The sequence below is a fragment of the Mesitornis unicolor genome, unplaced genomic scaffold (assembly GCF_000695765.1).
Source record: "Mesitornis unicolor isolate BGI_N332 unplaced genomic scaffold, ASM69576v1 scaffold2051, whole genome shotgun sequence".
NCBI classification, from domain to species: domain Eukaryota; kingdom Metazoa; phylum Chordata; class Aves; order Mesitornithiformes; family Mesitornithidae; genus Mesitornis; species Mesitornis unicolor.
In genome coordinates this window covers 71,807-87,362 of record NW_010161488.1, presented here as the reverse complement: position 1 = coordinate 87,362, position 15,556 = coordinate 71,807, and the positions used below count along the sequence as shown (strand labels likewise).

The 15,556-nt window shown below is 38.2% G+C and overlaps 1 protein-coding gene across 2 annotated transcripts in view; it reads right to left on the bottom strand.

Annotated features, from left to right (window-relative positions):
• TENM3 (teneurin transmembrane protein 3) overlaps window positions 1-15,556 on the bottom strand; it is a 116,621-nt gene that overhangs the window by 29,467 nt on the left and 71,598 nt on the right. Inside the window, exons 16-20 of one of the 2 annotated variants that reach the window (XM_010193031.1) lie at window positions 13,182-13,431; window positions 12,755-12,775; window positions 7,362-7,594; window positions 6,652-6,806; window positions 4,927-5,801 (exon numbers count right to left, since the gene is read on the bottom strand). In XM_010193031.1, coding sequence (XP_010191333.1) covers window positions 4,927-5,801; window positions 6,652-6,806; window positions 7,362-7,594; window positions 12,755-12,775; window positions 13,182-13,431 — 1,534 coding nt within the window. The remainder of the gene's footprint in view (window positions 1-4,926; window positions 5,802-6,651; window positions 6,807-7,361; window positions 7,595-12,754; window positions 12,776-13,181; window positions 13,432-15,556) is intronic. The other variant, XM_010193039.1, reaches the window with a different exon arrangement.

Sequence of the window (15,556 nt, the reverse complement as noted above, 5' to 3'; positions counted from 1 at the left end):
AACGATTGCACAGGGGCTCTTCAGGCCTTTTTAGGAGTTCACTTCTGATACTTCAAAAACTTAGGCCCAGAGAAAATGCTTCTTCTGTGGACCTGGCTCAGCTCTCTGTGTGTGAAAGCAGAACAGAAACTGCTGCACAAAAATAATGTAATGTAGGCTGGCTAGGAAGTGTCACTTCCAAAATGCTAATATATCTATAATTAGTTCAAGTTTGAAGATTCATCTGTTTAAATGTTCATATTATGCATACATAATATGCAGTTATAGTTAATGATTTCCAGCTCAGGTACCTCACAATTTTATAACAACAGAATTTGATTAGGCTGATTACCCTTATACTTGTTTAATATTATAATTTCATTATAAAACCTAATCTGGAGGACTTTCAGCTTCATATGGCTCCATTAGTTTTTCAGTATGCATGCATTTTCAATCCTTTTTGGGAATGCTCTGTTAATAACTTTTTCATTCAGCAAGTTTTCAGGCCTTCAGCAACAGATAACAGTTACTAGGGATTTTAGTAACAGCACTTTACAGAAGTTTGTATTCTTGAACCATCAAGTGTCAATTTTGATGAGCAGACCATAACCCTTACCAAAACAGGAATTTAGAAATCCATTTTGCCATAAAGATATAAAAAACCTCTAAGTCTGAAAACAAATACAGAAATGAAATTATATGATATTCTAAATAATTCAAGTTAGTACTTAGAGTTTTCACTGTAAAAACACAAAGAGTGTAAAAAAGTATTTCCTGTATGTCAGTCCTTCCCTTCTTCAGCCCAAGTGGAGACTAAATGCAATAAGATTAATTAGCATCCAGACTAACTGAAATTAAAAAGTAAACTTCTTTTGAATCTGATATTAGTGTGATGTAGTCTGTGGAAAAAAGCCATGAAAACAAAGAAGTCCAAACGCTTCAATATGTCCCATAGCAGTGATTGCCAATTCTTGGGATGCAATGTTTTTTTCAAAGATTTCCTCTTTTCACTAAGAAGTTGTTCTAAAAAAGGAAGACAAGACTAAATAATTTTCATAAATCTGCTCTCAAGTCACTGAGAACTCAACTGAAATGATCCAAGTTCTTTGGATCCCTGCTCCGGTTATACAAACAGATTTGCACAGGAGAATACTTAACGAAGCTATTACTGAATTAGCTCCAAAGACTGATCTTTTTATTACTAAAAACACAGTATTTTTACTCCAACATAACTTCTGCCATTAAACAGATGTATGACAATGAAATGGCAAAACAACCCAGCTGTCCTCAGAGCTAGTTGGAAAATGACACTTCTAGGCCATTGGAAATGCTAATGGTTGAAAAGTTTTAACTCTGAGTGGGAAGAAAGTCGAAATTCAGCATAGAATATAACTTCTATCCACTTCCCAAAATATTTTAAGAATCTGAATAATACAATAAAGTAAATAAAATATATAAATAAACTCTGATATTAAGAGAAAATGTATCCAGCAATGAAACGGAAATATTTTGCTATTACTAAAATAGAACAAGCGAGTCAGAATGATTTCTTCTCCTAATTTCTTATTCCAAGCTTGATGTTCAAGGGAAACCTCTCCTTTTTAACAAACCTTTAGTTTTTTCAACAGAAAGCTCTTCAGCCAAAATTTTTTTAGCCCACACTACCTACAAATGTGAATACGCAAAAGCTGGGAGAGACACACACACACACACACACACGCACGCACGCACCATCTCACCCCCACACAAGCCCTTATACGATACACGTGGTTTCCAGCTCTGGTGGTCATAGTAGCAGAAGCCTGTGGAAACCCAGCCTAGGCAAATTTAATGTTACAAATCATCAGCACTGTCATCAGCAAAGTCCCAGTAATGTTTGCTGATCCTAGAATAAAAAAATGGCAAAATAGTTGTGTTTAAATCTACTTTTTCTTCAAAAGGGAAATACACAGACACAAATGTGGTGCATGGGGATTTTAAGTTAAAAAGAAGCAAGCAGCTATGATGCCTGCTGGATGTTTTCAAGAATGCTGTTTTGGCAAGAAAAACAACACAGTACTGTTCTTTTTTTCACTTACTCCCTGTAGCTTCACATAATCAGTACAATTTTTTATTTTTGGTATTAACTTGTACAGAGCATCACAGAAAACAAGACTGGAAGGGACCCTGAGAGGCCATGTGGTCCAACCCTGACCCCAAGGCAGGATTGCTCTTCCTGCGTTAGTCCTGCAAGATGTCTCATCTGCTCTTAAAGACAGTCTGCGAAGGGCAAGGGGTCACTATCATTGTCTTTCTGCTCCAGGGCTCCAAAATCTTCACCATGAAGTTTTTCCAAATGTCTAATCTGAATCTTCCTTGTTGCAATTAAACAGATTATTTCTTCACCATGGCTACAGGGAGGAGATTAGTATCTTCTTCTGCATAATCCTCATATGCTAGCAAGTGCGGGGTGAGTGAAATTGCCTAGCTTTCTCCGTAATTATTTCAGCTTGGGAATTCTAACAAAACGTTGGTCGGAGGTAATTGTTTAGGAAGAGCATAAACAGCAGCTTGGAAATAATACTAACACTTACTGACGGGAACAGCCTGCCCTCTGTGTTCTCTGTAAGCCAGCTGGACAGACCTAACTCAGACCAAAAAGTCTGCATGAAAGCAGAGCAGGTGTAAAAGACGGCTGTTTCCAGATTCGGTAAATAACAATGCACTTCATGACACGCAGCACCCTAAATTCTCTCTTATGATGAAAAATACAGACCTATCAACCACTTAATAGTGAGTATAATATCCACTTTTTTCGGTCATGCAGACGCCATTAAGATGCATTCAGAAGCCATCAGCTACTTCTGCAGTGCACCGCCGTAGGCTACACAAAAACTACAGGCAACATGGTGAGAAATTACTGCCCTGATTAAAACTGTAGGTCCTCAATCAGCCAGTATGAATGCCAGCATGATTTAAAGTGCCTGCTGTACCCAGCAGATGCCTTAATTTCAGTAAGGGACTTCACTAACCCCTAAATTGACTGCCTTGCCCAACTCGCCTGCTGGAAACAAGTGGTGGTGTGTGTCACAGTTAAATACCAAATTTAGTCTCTGTGGAACTGGATGAGTATTCTCAGCCCATCCGAAGCTGTGCTTTGGTCTCTCAGCATACAGGACAGGGCAAACTCACAGGAAGGAGAACACATACCCTCCCGATCAAACAGTTTCTCATCCCTCTATGCATCCTTGCTGTGCTTCTGTGTCCTCTTGGCAGGACCTAAAAAGAGGCAGCGGATGCACAAATGCACAATTAAATATTACAGACGTGCACTAATGCTTTGGGAATGGGCCCACTACCAAAGCTCTGCCAATTAACAGATTTTTTTCAGAATACCTTAAAACTGGCAGCGGTGCCATTCCACCTGCTGTCTTTGTTAGGGACCAGCATTTCTAGCCCTGTCTCCACTTCAAGACACAATATGTAGCAAAGCAGCACCTGCTGCTCTCACATCTCTTATGGGTGTACGTAAAGGCTGGAGAGTAGATACAGGTGCTTGGAGTCCTCCTGCACACTGCCTCAGCCAAATGTACGCTGACAGAAATGGGAAGTTATCTCAGAACACAGATGTTTGGCTTTGCTGCCACTGCCTGACACTGGCACTTTATTTTCTTTATCATGTGTGTTGAATTGAAAGCTTTTTTTTTAGGCCTTGACCTTGGCAGCAGTTGCTACTGCATTTCATCATAAAGATAGGAGAAAAGAAGAGGGGAAAAAGAGAAAAAGAAGAGGGACTTACTGGATTTTCATGATGCCCTTTGTAATCCTGAATACTTCAGCTGAGGGTCCTCTAACACTTTTACTTATCATACTAACTCTACATTTTCTACTCCTTCATAGACACTTTTTTACCCAACCTTAGCATGTCTTTCATGGGATTTAAAAATATGTATATTTTTCCAGTTGACAGAGATGACTGGAAAAAAAATCTGTGTTAATTCTACATTGAACTTTTTGGAAATAAATAGTTTGTGTTTAAAACTGCATTTTTGTTACATTTAAATTGGTGTATCAGTTAATAGTTCAGCTCATTTGGGCATGAAGTTGCCTATAAAACCCATACGTGATCAGGTTCTACTAGTTTATCTATAAATTGTCATGACCTTCCTTAGTCAATATAATTGAGGATTCTGTAAAACGTTTTACTAATCTGGCTGCTATGGACAGACATTGATGATTTAATGACTGTAACACAGGGTAAAGCAATTCACTGAAAAGATTTTTTTCTGAGGCTGAAAAAATTACAAGTCCCATACTGTTCCAGTAATACCTTTCTTGCTTGCACCTGTACACCACACGTTACTGGTGGTCTCTGTGTTTTCAGTTTATCCCTACAGCAATGACACTCCCCCCACACAGCCCACATTTCTCAGCTTCTTCTGCCTGGGTCCACCTGCATGAAAGCCTGCCATGCCATCCAGGAGATCCCTAAAAACCTAAAAAAAATACCCACTCAGCCTTTTTTTCTGGTAAAAGACCATGCAGACATGCTTTTACTTTGGGAAAAAAGAAAGAAAAAATACTGAGCAGCGAAGACAAATTTCTTGTCAGTATCTGCTGCAGAACCATGTCAATCTAATGAGCAAATGAGATGAAAATCTAGTTTTTGATGCAGGTCTACAAAATCGTGGTTGTCTAAGTTACAGCTTGACAAGACTGAGATGTTGTCTCACAATTATTTCAACACATAAAACTGAAATTCAAAATAATGAATTTAAATTAATCAGACCCTACGTTCAGAAGAAGTCAGACAGAGGAAGACAGCATGGGAAAAAAAAGCATCTTTCTGTGCTTTTTGTTATCAAAGGTCATCTTTACAGTTACTTCACCAGTCTGCAGAAATATTTCAAATGGTACTGTATAACTCAGTAAAACTACACAGCATCTGACTTTATTTTCTGTACTTACTCAAAAAAAGTGGTCCATCCAGTCTCATCACTTTTAGTTGCCAGAAGTCCACTGTTGCCATGGTAGGTAAATAAGACAAGCTCCTGCCCTTGTGCGGTCATGCTCTTCAAACATCCATTAGTGCCTATCGTCAACCAGATGACTTGGTTATCAGGAGACACCACTCTCACTGGCATCCGGTTGGGATCCCGTCGGATACGAAGCGTATTCCCATTGCTATCCGTTACCGCAGTAATATCATTATCATTACTGTAGCTAAAATTGTACAGATAGTCTCCGGTGACTAAACTCACAGTGTACTGGTGAGTACCATTGACATCAAAGATATAAAGCTCTTGGTCAGTTGGAGAAGCAACTTCATAGAAGTTCACTGAATTCAGTAAGGGTTTATTCTTTGACACAGCCCGTATTCTAATATTTCCCAGATCAGCAATATAGAGGGTGCCATCCGGAGACACAGCTAAGGAGGAAGGGGCATTAAGTTTGGCATCTTTAGCATAGCCATCTCCATTTTGGTAACAGTCACAGTTGACATCGTTTTTGCAATCGCACTCTGAAGGTATTCCAGCAACTAATGAGATTTCTCCATCGGTCGTGACCTGTCTTATCCTATTAATCTTTTTTTCATCAGTTTCTGTAATGTAGAGGACACCACTGTAGGACACGGCAATGGCAGTTGCCGACTCTAGCGTGGTCTGTACAGCGTGCTTTCCCACCGTGTACTCCACACCAGGAACCTGGCAATGCATTGGCCTCCCTGCAGCAATGCGAACCTGACGGTTTTCAGTGATCTGTAAGACTACGTTGTTATCCAAAACATAAATGGAGTTATCCATCGGGTTGATAGCTAAATCTGTCGGCCATTCCAGACGAACCTTAACAGAGAGAAGCATTTTGTTAAACAGTTAGCCAGTGCAGATTAAATGAATTAATTCACCTTCAGTTTTAGACACTGCTGTTAAGGCTATTTTTCATTTGCTGTAACAAACACGACAAAAAGACTTGTATGAAAATACATGCAGCAAACTAAAGCTTTGCAGGGAGGCATGGGGAACAATGTTCAGCCATCTATTTTATTGAAATAAAGCCAGTTGCATTGGAACTATAATCCAGGTTGAGTTACTCCTCCAATAAATGCTATGCTTTTCTGTATCACAAATGCAGAAATAAAAATAGAGACAGGTATCAAAGTCCAAATATGTACTTTAAGGACAGCACTCATCTTTTATTCTTGTAACAGCAGAAATAACTTACTACCTTCCTCATTATGAAACCCTCTCCTGTACTCCACTTTGAAACATACCACTGGTGATGTCCCTTCTTACCTACTCAAGCTTCTTGAGACAAACAGAAAAATACGTTCTTTTGTACATATCCTTTATTCTCTCTAGCAGGCCAAGGATGTTAGTAATTCAGAAAACATCAACATGCCAAGATAGTTCTAACAGATCTGCCAGTCTCCTAGTATTTACTACCAGACTTAATGCTTCGTGCTGATAGTTTTGCTGTTCTAAACTGAACTGAACTTTATGGGCAGAAAAATTGAATACAGGAGCGTTTATAGCTCTTGAACACACTGTGATTCATGCCCTTGGAATAGGTTTCTTTCTCCCAAATTTCTGCTGTTACATATCCATTACGCATTCCACCCAGTTTTATTTTAAGGAGCAAGAAAGCTGCATTTGCATTTCTAGCCCCAGCTCAGCTTTCCAAATTAAGAAGTACCTGGCTGATGTGCATGCTGGTATCACAGGTCAGAGGTCGTGCTGAGGTCAGGTCGTTGGAGCCAAGCAAAGTGGATATTATCCCATTCTGGTCCACTTTTCTGATCATGGTCCCATCAACAAAGTAGATCAACCCATTCTTGTCGATTGCTATTCCTTTAATGAAGAGAATAGAAATTAGTTTCTTGTACTAGCACTGAATATATTTACCATTACTAAGGGCGTTAAGTGATATGTATTTAGTGGAAATTAAGGGCAGAATAAATGGTGTTAGGCAGTAGGTAGTAAAACAGCTTGTAAAAATATTTGGTATAATAAACCAATGTTCAGTATGAGATCTACTCCTGTTGATAGCATTTTCTGTTATTGCGAGAGTATGCTGGGAAGTGTCTAGCTTTTAAGTTAACTTGAAAAATGGGATAAGCAGGACCAAAAGTAACACTGATTTTAAATCTTCACTATTGCCTGTCAAGCACATAATCTAAATGAGCATTTAAAAATGCTCAATAACCATGAAAAGCCCAATACTTCCTAAAAAGTCAACCCAGGTCCTCTGTAGCTCTCTTTCTCCATGGTCTTTCCAGTTGTAAGAAATTACTCAAAACCATATTTTTGGGCCAACTACTGGGTTCAGTAATTAAACACGATCATGCCCTCGGCTCTGAAATCTCATATTATTTTGAAAGTTACGGAAGGATAAATCTTTTTTACCTTTAGGACTCATGAAAGTTGCCTCCACCGCCTTGCCTCCATCACCACACCTTGCCTCATCAAACGGTAGGCACTGCTCCCCAGTTCCTCCGATTACCTCAGCATTTTTGGTCAGGTCTTTCGCACCCGTGAGCGACTTGGGCCGATAAATCCTGCGTGTGTTTGTGTCAGAAACGTACAAATCTCCTGTCACGGGGTCAGTTGCAAGGTAGTATCTGTGAGCTGGGTTGTTGCTGTAAAACGGAATTACACATTGCGTATGCTGTAATTAAGTGCACCCACCACGGGATCGAGAAGAGAAGGCTGCAGTTCATGTGCAGTGTGTAGTAATACAGAAATAGTTAAAAACCAGGGTGATGCTCTAGGCATAGGTAGGACAGGTTACGGCCCTGAAACCTTTCTCAGTTCGCATTTCTTGCCTGTATCACAGCAGTCCAAACAAGACTGCTCATCCTTTGGGGACAGAAGGTCCATTTAGTCCGTGATGCTCACAGGCCTGTGCCATGCTCTGTAATTAGAGGCAGCTCCTGTTTCTGTAAGAGGCCAAATCAAAATACTGCTATCTAAAAACTCCCAGGCTTTCTGGGAAGCTTGATCCAGTTCCAAACTTTGCAGCAGGACCCCAGCCCTCGCTTACACTTTGTTGCTGTTATCATCCCATCAGTTTTATTATAATTTATAAAAGGCTGATGGGGTTCATGGTGTATATAATTCATAAACAGATAAGGCAGAATTCATATTATTAGTTCACAGGCAAGAGATAAGACATCCTTCATAAGTATTTGTTTAATCCACTGCTTTCAAAGACATGATACGCATGATTTAATGCATTAGGAAATGTCATCTATTTCACCAGAGCACAGAGCAGAGCTCTTCCATTCTTCTGAACTCAAGAGTCATATTTCAAATAACTGTGTACATTGGCACAAAACCGCTAACTATGCCAACACAGTCTTCATTACAGTGACAATATATACTGCTAACCGTTTTCCCAGAAATGTACATTTTGCCTCTCCACTGGTGCCACATAATTGAGAATTACTGTCTTTTCTCCCCTGCTGGTGAACAAAACAGCCCTGGAGAGTACCTTTTGGGTTGATATATTATGATGTAGAAACTTAACCCACTGCAGTTGGGACTCCTGACCTAATTTATGGCATGAAGAGCTGAAATAAGGTCATGTAAATACAGGAGGTAATTTCAGATGCTCTCCTAATGGATTGAAGCAGAGCATCAGAACATGCAGTCCCACTTCTGATGTTTGCAAAAGTGCTGCTTAAACACATCCCCCAGTCTTGGTGATAGCCAAACATCTGCTCGCAGAATTCTACACTTCACGTTTGTAAATACATAACTCTGCTAAAGTAACGCATTTGTACGTACTGCCACTTGGAAAAAGCAACCAGAGACCACAAGGAGCAACTTGTGAACAAATTATGTCTTTTAGCAGGGACAGATTTTTATAGCTATCCAATTACAAAAACACAGAAGAAATGTGTTGCATAAATAGGATTTTCTTTGGTTTTAAGACTTTTAACATGTTGGTTGAAAATGAAGAAACCAAGAAATCAAATACACAGTGATTAGCAACTCTTAAAAAGCTCTGCTACAGAGCTGAGTGTTGTACAGCATGTCTGAAAACAATTAAATGCAGGCTTACTTTAAATTTCTGTCTGTTGGAAATCTATTATTGCCTGTGTGCTTAACAGCTGAAAGGTATATTTGAAACCTTAATTTACACAGAGGTCATTTATATGATCACTATGTAGCGTTAGAATTATTTATACCTCCATAGACTGCAAATTAAATTATACCCATTTACGTGATTGCTTTATTCTTTAAGAAACTTTCCAGACACTTCAAATATAAACACATTGCAAAATGTGAAATGTGCAATTAAATTTTATTTAATTGTAATTTAAAATAAAGTCCTGTCTTATACTACTAAAATTCTAAATTGAAGTACTTATATTCAACTCATCTAACATTGTCTTCATAATTTTTCAATTGTTGGAAGAAAGAGTCATCAAATCAGTAACGAAATAATTTATGCCTAAACCAATTATTTCTAACAATAATTATTAAAGCTGTTTTCTTCATAAATATAAAACCCCCCTATATTTTAATTATTTCCAACAAAAATTATGAAGCTTTTCTTATTTCGAATGACTTCTCATAGTGAGTAGTGTATCCACATCAAAACAAAAAATCAGCTGATAATTTAAGGATATTTTATACTTTTATTTAAAAAGTCCCCAAAGTTTGGGAGGAGTGCACAGGGTATTATTATTCAACCAATATAAACTCTCCAATTTGTCATACGTAGATGTCTAATGGCTCTTTTCTGAGATAACGTAACAGGCTTAGCTTCAGCATTTCTTCTCAAGTGAAGGTTAAAAAGCTGAGGTGGCTTTAGCTGATAGAAGAACCTCATTAATTCACATGAGCAAGGCACAATCTGAGGAACTGTCCAGTGAAAAACATGTTTGTTTTTCAGCCAGAAAACATCTATGCAGATCTCAAAAATAGTACAGGGATAAGCAGCCAGCAGCTGGAAAGCTGCACAGATTTTATTCTATTTCATTGTAGCTTGAGATAGTATTAAGCTTCTGCCTTCTATCAACAACAACAAACACAAAGAAGTAAAATTCACAGTCGGTGGCCTCTTGACTCAGTCAGCATTGCCTCATCACTGTCAGTAGCTCTGAAAAACAGGGTTGCATACAAACATGGGCTCCTATAAGACAAATGACTACAAAGTAACTTGTTCTGTCTATGCCAAATAATAGTAGCAGTGCTTCAGATCTGAAGTGCATGCACACACAGGCACAGAGATATAATGATCTATTTCCCATTGCATGATTTTATCTTACTTACACCGATCTTGCAAGTCTTCAGCTGTCAGATCACCTGCATTACTCTCCATGCACAAATTTCAAAAAAATACTCTTCCTGCTTCAGTGTCCCTCTCTCCCATTCACTCTGTGCCTTCTAAGCCATATACACTCAAAGCTGTTTTTATGTTTTGCTAAACTTTTTTCTGGCTCTCTACAGACTTGGGATACTGCCATAGCCTACAAATGACCTCCTTGTCTTCAAAGTGCTTCTGAAAACTACTTCTCCCATGAATGCCTATCAGCATTGATCACCCACAGGCAGCAGTGTGTATAAAGACTTCTGTTCAGCTTTGAGATTGAAAAAATGTTAGGTCACTGGTACATGAGAGAATAAATTTGATCTGCATTGTCTCTCTAATTTAGAGTACAGGCTCCTTGAGGTGTGAGGCACATCACTCTCTGTGCTGCAGTGCTGGGTTTATGCGCAGGGAAAGTTGAATGCTTGAAGCGATAATAGATCTGAACTAGTATTTAGGCCCGTTCATTAGTTTTACCTGGGGATGCATATTTTAATGCATTTTCTTAGTTTCGGTATCTAGTAATTATATATTGCAAAGTGGTCTGTTGAGGGCTGCTTTCCAAACTGCAGTTTAAATAGAAATCTCTTCAGCATTTCACAGGGCTCTGCAGGACTATGCAGGCAAAAGAAGCCATTTGATCTCATGGGGTGTCCTTAAGCTGAGGAACCCATGGCCACAGGATTTGGTGGATCCCAAAAGTTTACAAGTGTTAAATAAAAATCAGCTAAATTTATAGAACAAAAAGCCATCAGGGGTTGCACATAAAGATGCCACTCTTGGCTCAGGAAGACCAAGAGCAGCAAACCCCTGAGGCTAAGAGTGGACACTGGGAAAACATTGTATGATGGGAGAAAAAAACTCAAGCTTGTAGTAGCCCATGTCAGGCTGCACAGTGTGCTCCACGCCTCCTGCTTAGTCAGTTCTCCACGGTCCTATATGCCTCCTCTACCTCAGGAGAAACCCCCACTTCACAGCTGCTACACAGGCCCATGAAAATGCTGTTAGACCAATTTGTTCAGTAGGATTGCAATTTCACTACCTGGAGCTTCTGCATGGGTAGGCATGAATAAAGGAGAAAAGCCTCAATCTTCTCTCTCAGCAACTTTTCTTACATGCAGGGACCTAGTTTCTGAAACGCTGCAGTTGAGCCTGTGACCACAGCTCTGCCAGAAGCAGGAGAGAATGTCACTACTAAATGACAGCAAAACAAACCTCACTACATGTACGTTCCTTAATCCCGTTTGTCCATTCTGAATTCCCATTTTGAGTATTATTCCATAATCCATGCATTTGCCAAGACAATGTCTTATCCAGTTGCAATCACAACTTTGTGATACCACTTTTAAAAGCAGTGGAACAAATGCAAATTTAACATAATAGTGAAAACCTACGATCACCAAATAGAAGAGATTACCGCTGAGACACACCTGGAAAATAACATAAAACCAGCTAGACTGTGCATCAACTTCCAATTCTGATCATTACCACTGATGCAAACACCTTATTTAGTCATGGAATTTTCTGCCTAACACATTTGAAATGTACTTTTTTAAACATAAAACCCTTCCTCACAAAGAAGTATGCCAAAAGGAAAGCAAATTCAAAAAAAAGCAGAACGGAGATGTGTCTCTCTGGGATTTGTTTAAAAACAAGGAAGGAAAACAATTGGCAGCAAAAGAGGAGAGACAGGGACCGGCGGGGCTGCTAAGCCCTATACTTAGCAGCTCCACCACAAAGTCTTGCAGGGTTTCACGCACCCAACAAGATTTTAGCACAACTCTGTTTTTGTCTCTTTATCATCACTGGCTGCTGTGGCAAAGCAATGCTAAGCATCCACCTTTTCCTCTTCTGTCCTTGCCACTACTGTAGCGATGCCAGGGCAGATGAACGCTGTACTTCAATCCTTCTGATTACTATTGTTTTTATGATCAGTCCTATGAATCTTGGTGCAGGTTAAAATCTTAACTCCTGGAGTTGTGTTATTATGGGCCAATTTCAGCCTTCATTATTAAGAGAAGTTCACCCTTAAGGAAACAAATCTGTTAAATGTGAGCCTGAAAAGACAACATCCAAAGGCTAATGAAATGAACTCACTTGATACTTCTCTAATTTTATTTCTTATATGCCATTCTCATTGTATTTGGGATATCTGATTAATGAGTGAGTTTTGAGAGGATCAGCAGAAGTGCTGCCAGCAAGGAATAGGAGATGAGGGGACAGCAAAGGAGGGCACACACACACATGAAAAGAAGCCTGACTGTGGACAGAGAGTGATGAGAAAAGAGGAACTCGTATCCAAAAGGACGATGCATCCTGACAGCTGACATAACTAAAACATATGAACTCATTATTTTTGAAAAATACTCCTCTTTTCTAATAATACATCTCAGAAATGACTTCTCCATTATAAGCATTCATTTGTTAAAAAAGGAAAAAGAGCAGTTAGAAAAATAAATCTTCTTTAAGGAATGCTTACCTATGTCTAAAATCTTTATTTCTTGGTGGAAGCAAGTAAAAAAAGAACAGAAAAACATTATTAGAAAAACATTTAGAAAGGATGATAAAAGATGAAAAGAATGCAACATTTACATCTATCATCAGTGAAGCAGTGAATGACTTTTTGTGCACTCATGTTGACTATGTAGGTTAACTCTTAAAATCCACAGAATAATTACTTTGAGTAGATTAAATTGTCCCAGTAAAAATATCTTGTCAGGGTAAAATATTTTCACTTCAGTTTTAAATGCTTTTTTTCAAATGTATTAAAATCTTTTGTATCATCTTTTTTTGTTCCTAAAAGCCTTTGGAAACTCTAACAATCACAATATCAGAAATCTATTCCCTACTTCTGTCTGTAGCAGTAATTCCCAGCTCCAAAAGTCTGAGATGAGAGGAAAACATACCTCAGCTCCAGCACACTAGTTACGTTTCCAGATGGGAATATCCGCCGAACATAGTTGAAATCCCCCACGTAAAGACTGCCATCAATCCCGCAAGCTAAGGCAACCGGAGCCAGCAATTTATTACCATCAGCTTGACCATTACAGCTTGGACAGGAGATGCTGCGGCGTCTTCCATTGCCCATAATGCTACTGACAACTGGGGGTTGCTGAGATATAAATTGATTTTCACCATTTCCTTTGTAGAGGATTCCTGACAGATAATATAAAAAACATTAAAAAATACTTAATAAAAACTTTGAATGAATGATGCATAAGTAGTCTAAATATTCTCTTTTAGTTGATTAATAGAATTTAATTGACTTTTAATTATTTTACCACCATATTTTTGTCAGTGCAAATAACAGAACTTTAATTATTAAGGCATATATTTAAATCACGGACACACTAAAATACAAACAAAGCATTAAATTATCTTTTCCATAACATGTAGTGGAAACACTAAATATACTACCATTTAAAAAGAAAACAAGTTTTCAGTCATTCTTATTTTGAGATGTGAATAATTTTAATAGTTATAATTGAGAATAAAAATTGTCCTGTCAGAGGAAATGCAAGGCGTACTGAATGAAATCAAGGTCTGTGTTCCTAATTCCTTTCAGTTTTCAAATTCCCCAGAAATGACTGAAACATTAACTGTGTGTATATTATAACAAATAATCAAAAAATATTTTCAAATTGTATTCCTAAAGTCCTACTAAAACTAATTATGAATATGATGTCAAATGGAATCTAAAGTGGATTACTGCCACAAATTGTAAATATCAATTAAAGAGCTACTTCAAAAAGTTGGAGATTGTCTCAATTTTACATTATAGAAGACTCTTTACTCAGCTCACAATAAAAATGTACCTCTGGCAACAAACTCTGTCTCAATAACATATCTGCAGTTATAGGCAGTTATTAAAAATGTCAACACAACAAAAAAAATGTGGTGCCAGGCCAACCCGCCTCTTAAACTTAATTCTGCTTTGAGGCATGAAAGGAACAATAATTTCGTGAAGACAAAGCAATGTGCCAGCAGTATTTTTCTTCCTTATAGCCTCCATAGGAAATCTGAGAAGAAAAATGCCTGCTTTATGTTAATCTTCAGTCTTAGGGAGAAAAGAGTGAATTTGCAGCATGTTAAAATTTTGCCGGGACCCACATCATTATATCCCTCAATGAATCTGTGGAGGTGTGCTCTACAAATGGTCAGCTATTCTGGTTATACTCGTAAAGCACAATATGTCTTTCTGTGGCATAATCCGTGTAAGCCACATGTCACTCTGTACTTCAGAGTGATACATGGTTTATTGATTGTGTGCCCAGCGTTTCAGAGGCAGTCTGGGGCTGAGGGATACATTTCTCTTTGGAGATGCTTAGAAGAAATTTCAGATGTATTCCCCTTTCTCCCTCCACCTCCAAAATTCACTCTTTCTACTGAAAGATATGAAAAAAAATACTTTGTTTTTCTCTTCAAGTGTTTTAGGTGTCTTCACTACTTTTAATGTTATAAAACTTAGGAGATTATAGATGTAAAATCAATATACATGATAAAATCACAAATAATGAAAATGGTTTATGGAAACCTAACGGCAAGTAATCTAAATAAGTAATCTAAATCAAAAGAGGGAGAATGTATTTTTCATGAATAGTTAAAGCCAGAATGCATTAACAGTATACAAAATCCCCTCTCCTATGATTACATCATTTATGACAATCATGGCACCATAATTTTGCCTGAAATAGCTGACTTCTGTAATTTTCATCAGAGGAATTCTACAAGTCAGCACAGTGCACTATTGCACCTGATTTATTCTGTCATTACCTTGAAAAATTGGTCCTTCACATTTCTCCTCTATTATCACTGACTAAAAGCTGCACATTAGACTATTTACTGCAGTAGTTGGGGTGTCCGTACAAACCCTGGCTGCACTCTCTTCTGAACATATTTCTCCAGCTCATCCACCTTGTCATTGCAACTCTCCACTTCGTTTATTCAATTAGACACATGCCACTTTGAAAAGTCATTACTTGTCAAATATACTCTTGAACATAATTTAAAGCGACCATCAATTTACCTTGTGAGCAGAATCAATCTTATATATGTATTTATAATTATAGCTCTTTACATGTTCAGATGGATTACTTTACAATAATTTGCACAGGGTTTTTTTGACACTTTGAATTAGGTACAATGACATCTTTTCCCTTGATTTGGTTACTTTATTTTTCTAGCAGTCAGAAGCAATGCTTTAGATGGTGATTATTACATATCACACCAAATAAGCTCATGTACCACTGGGAGACCTCCAAGGGACACCAGGTACTGCAGA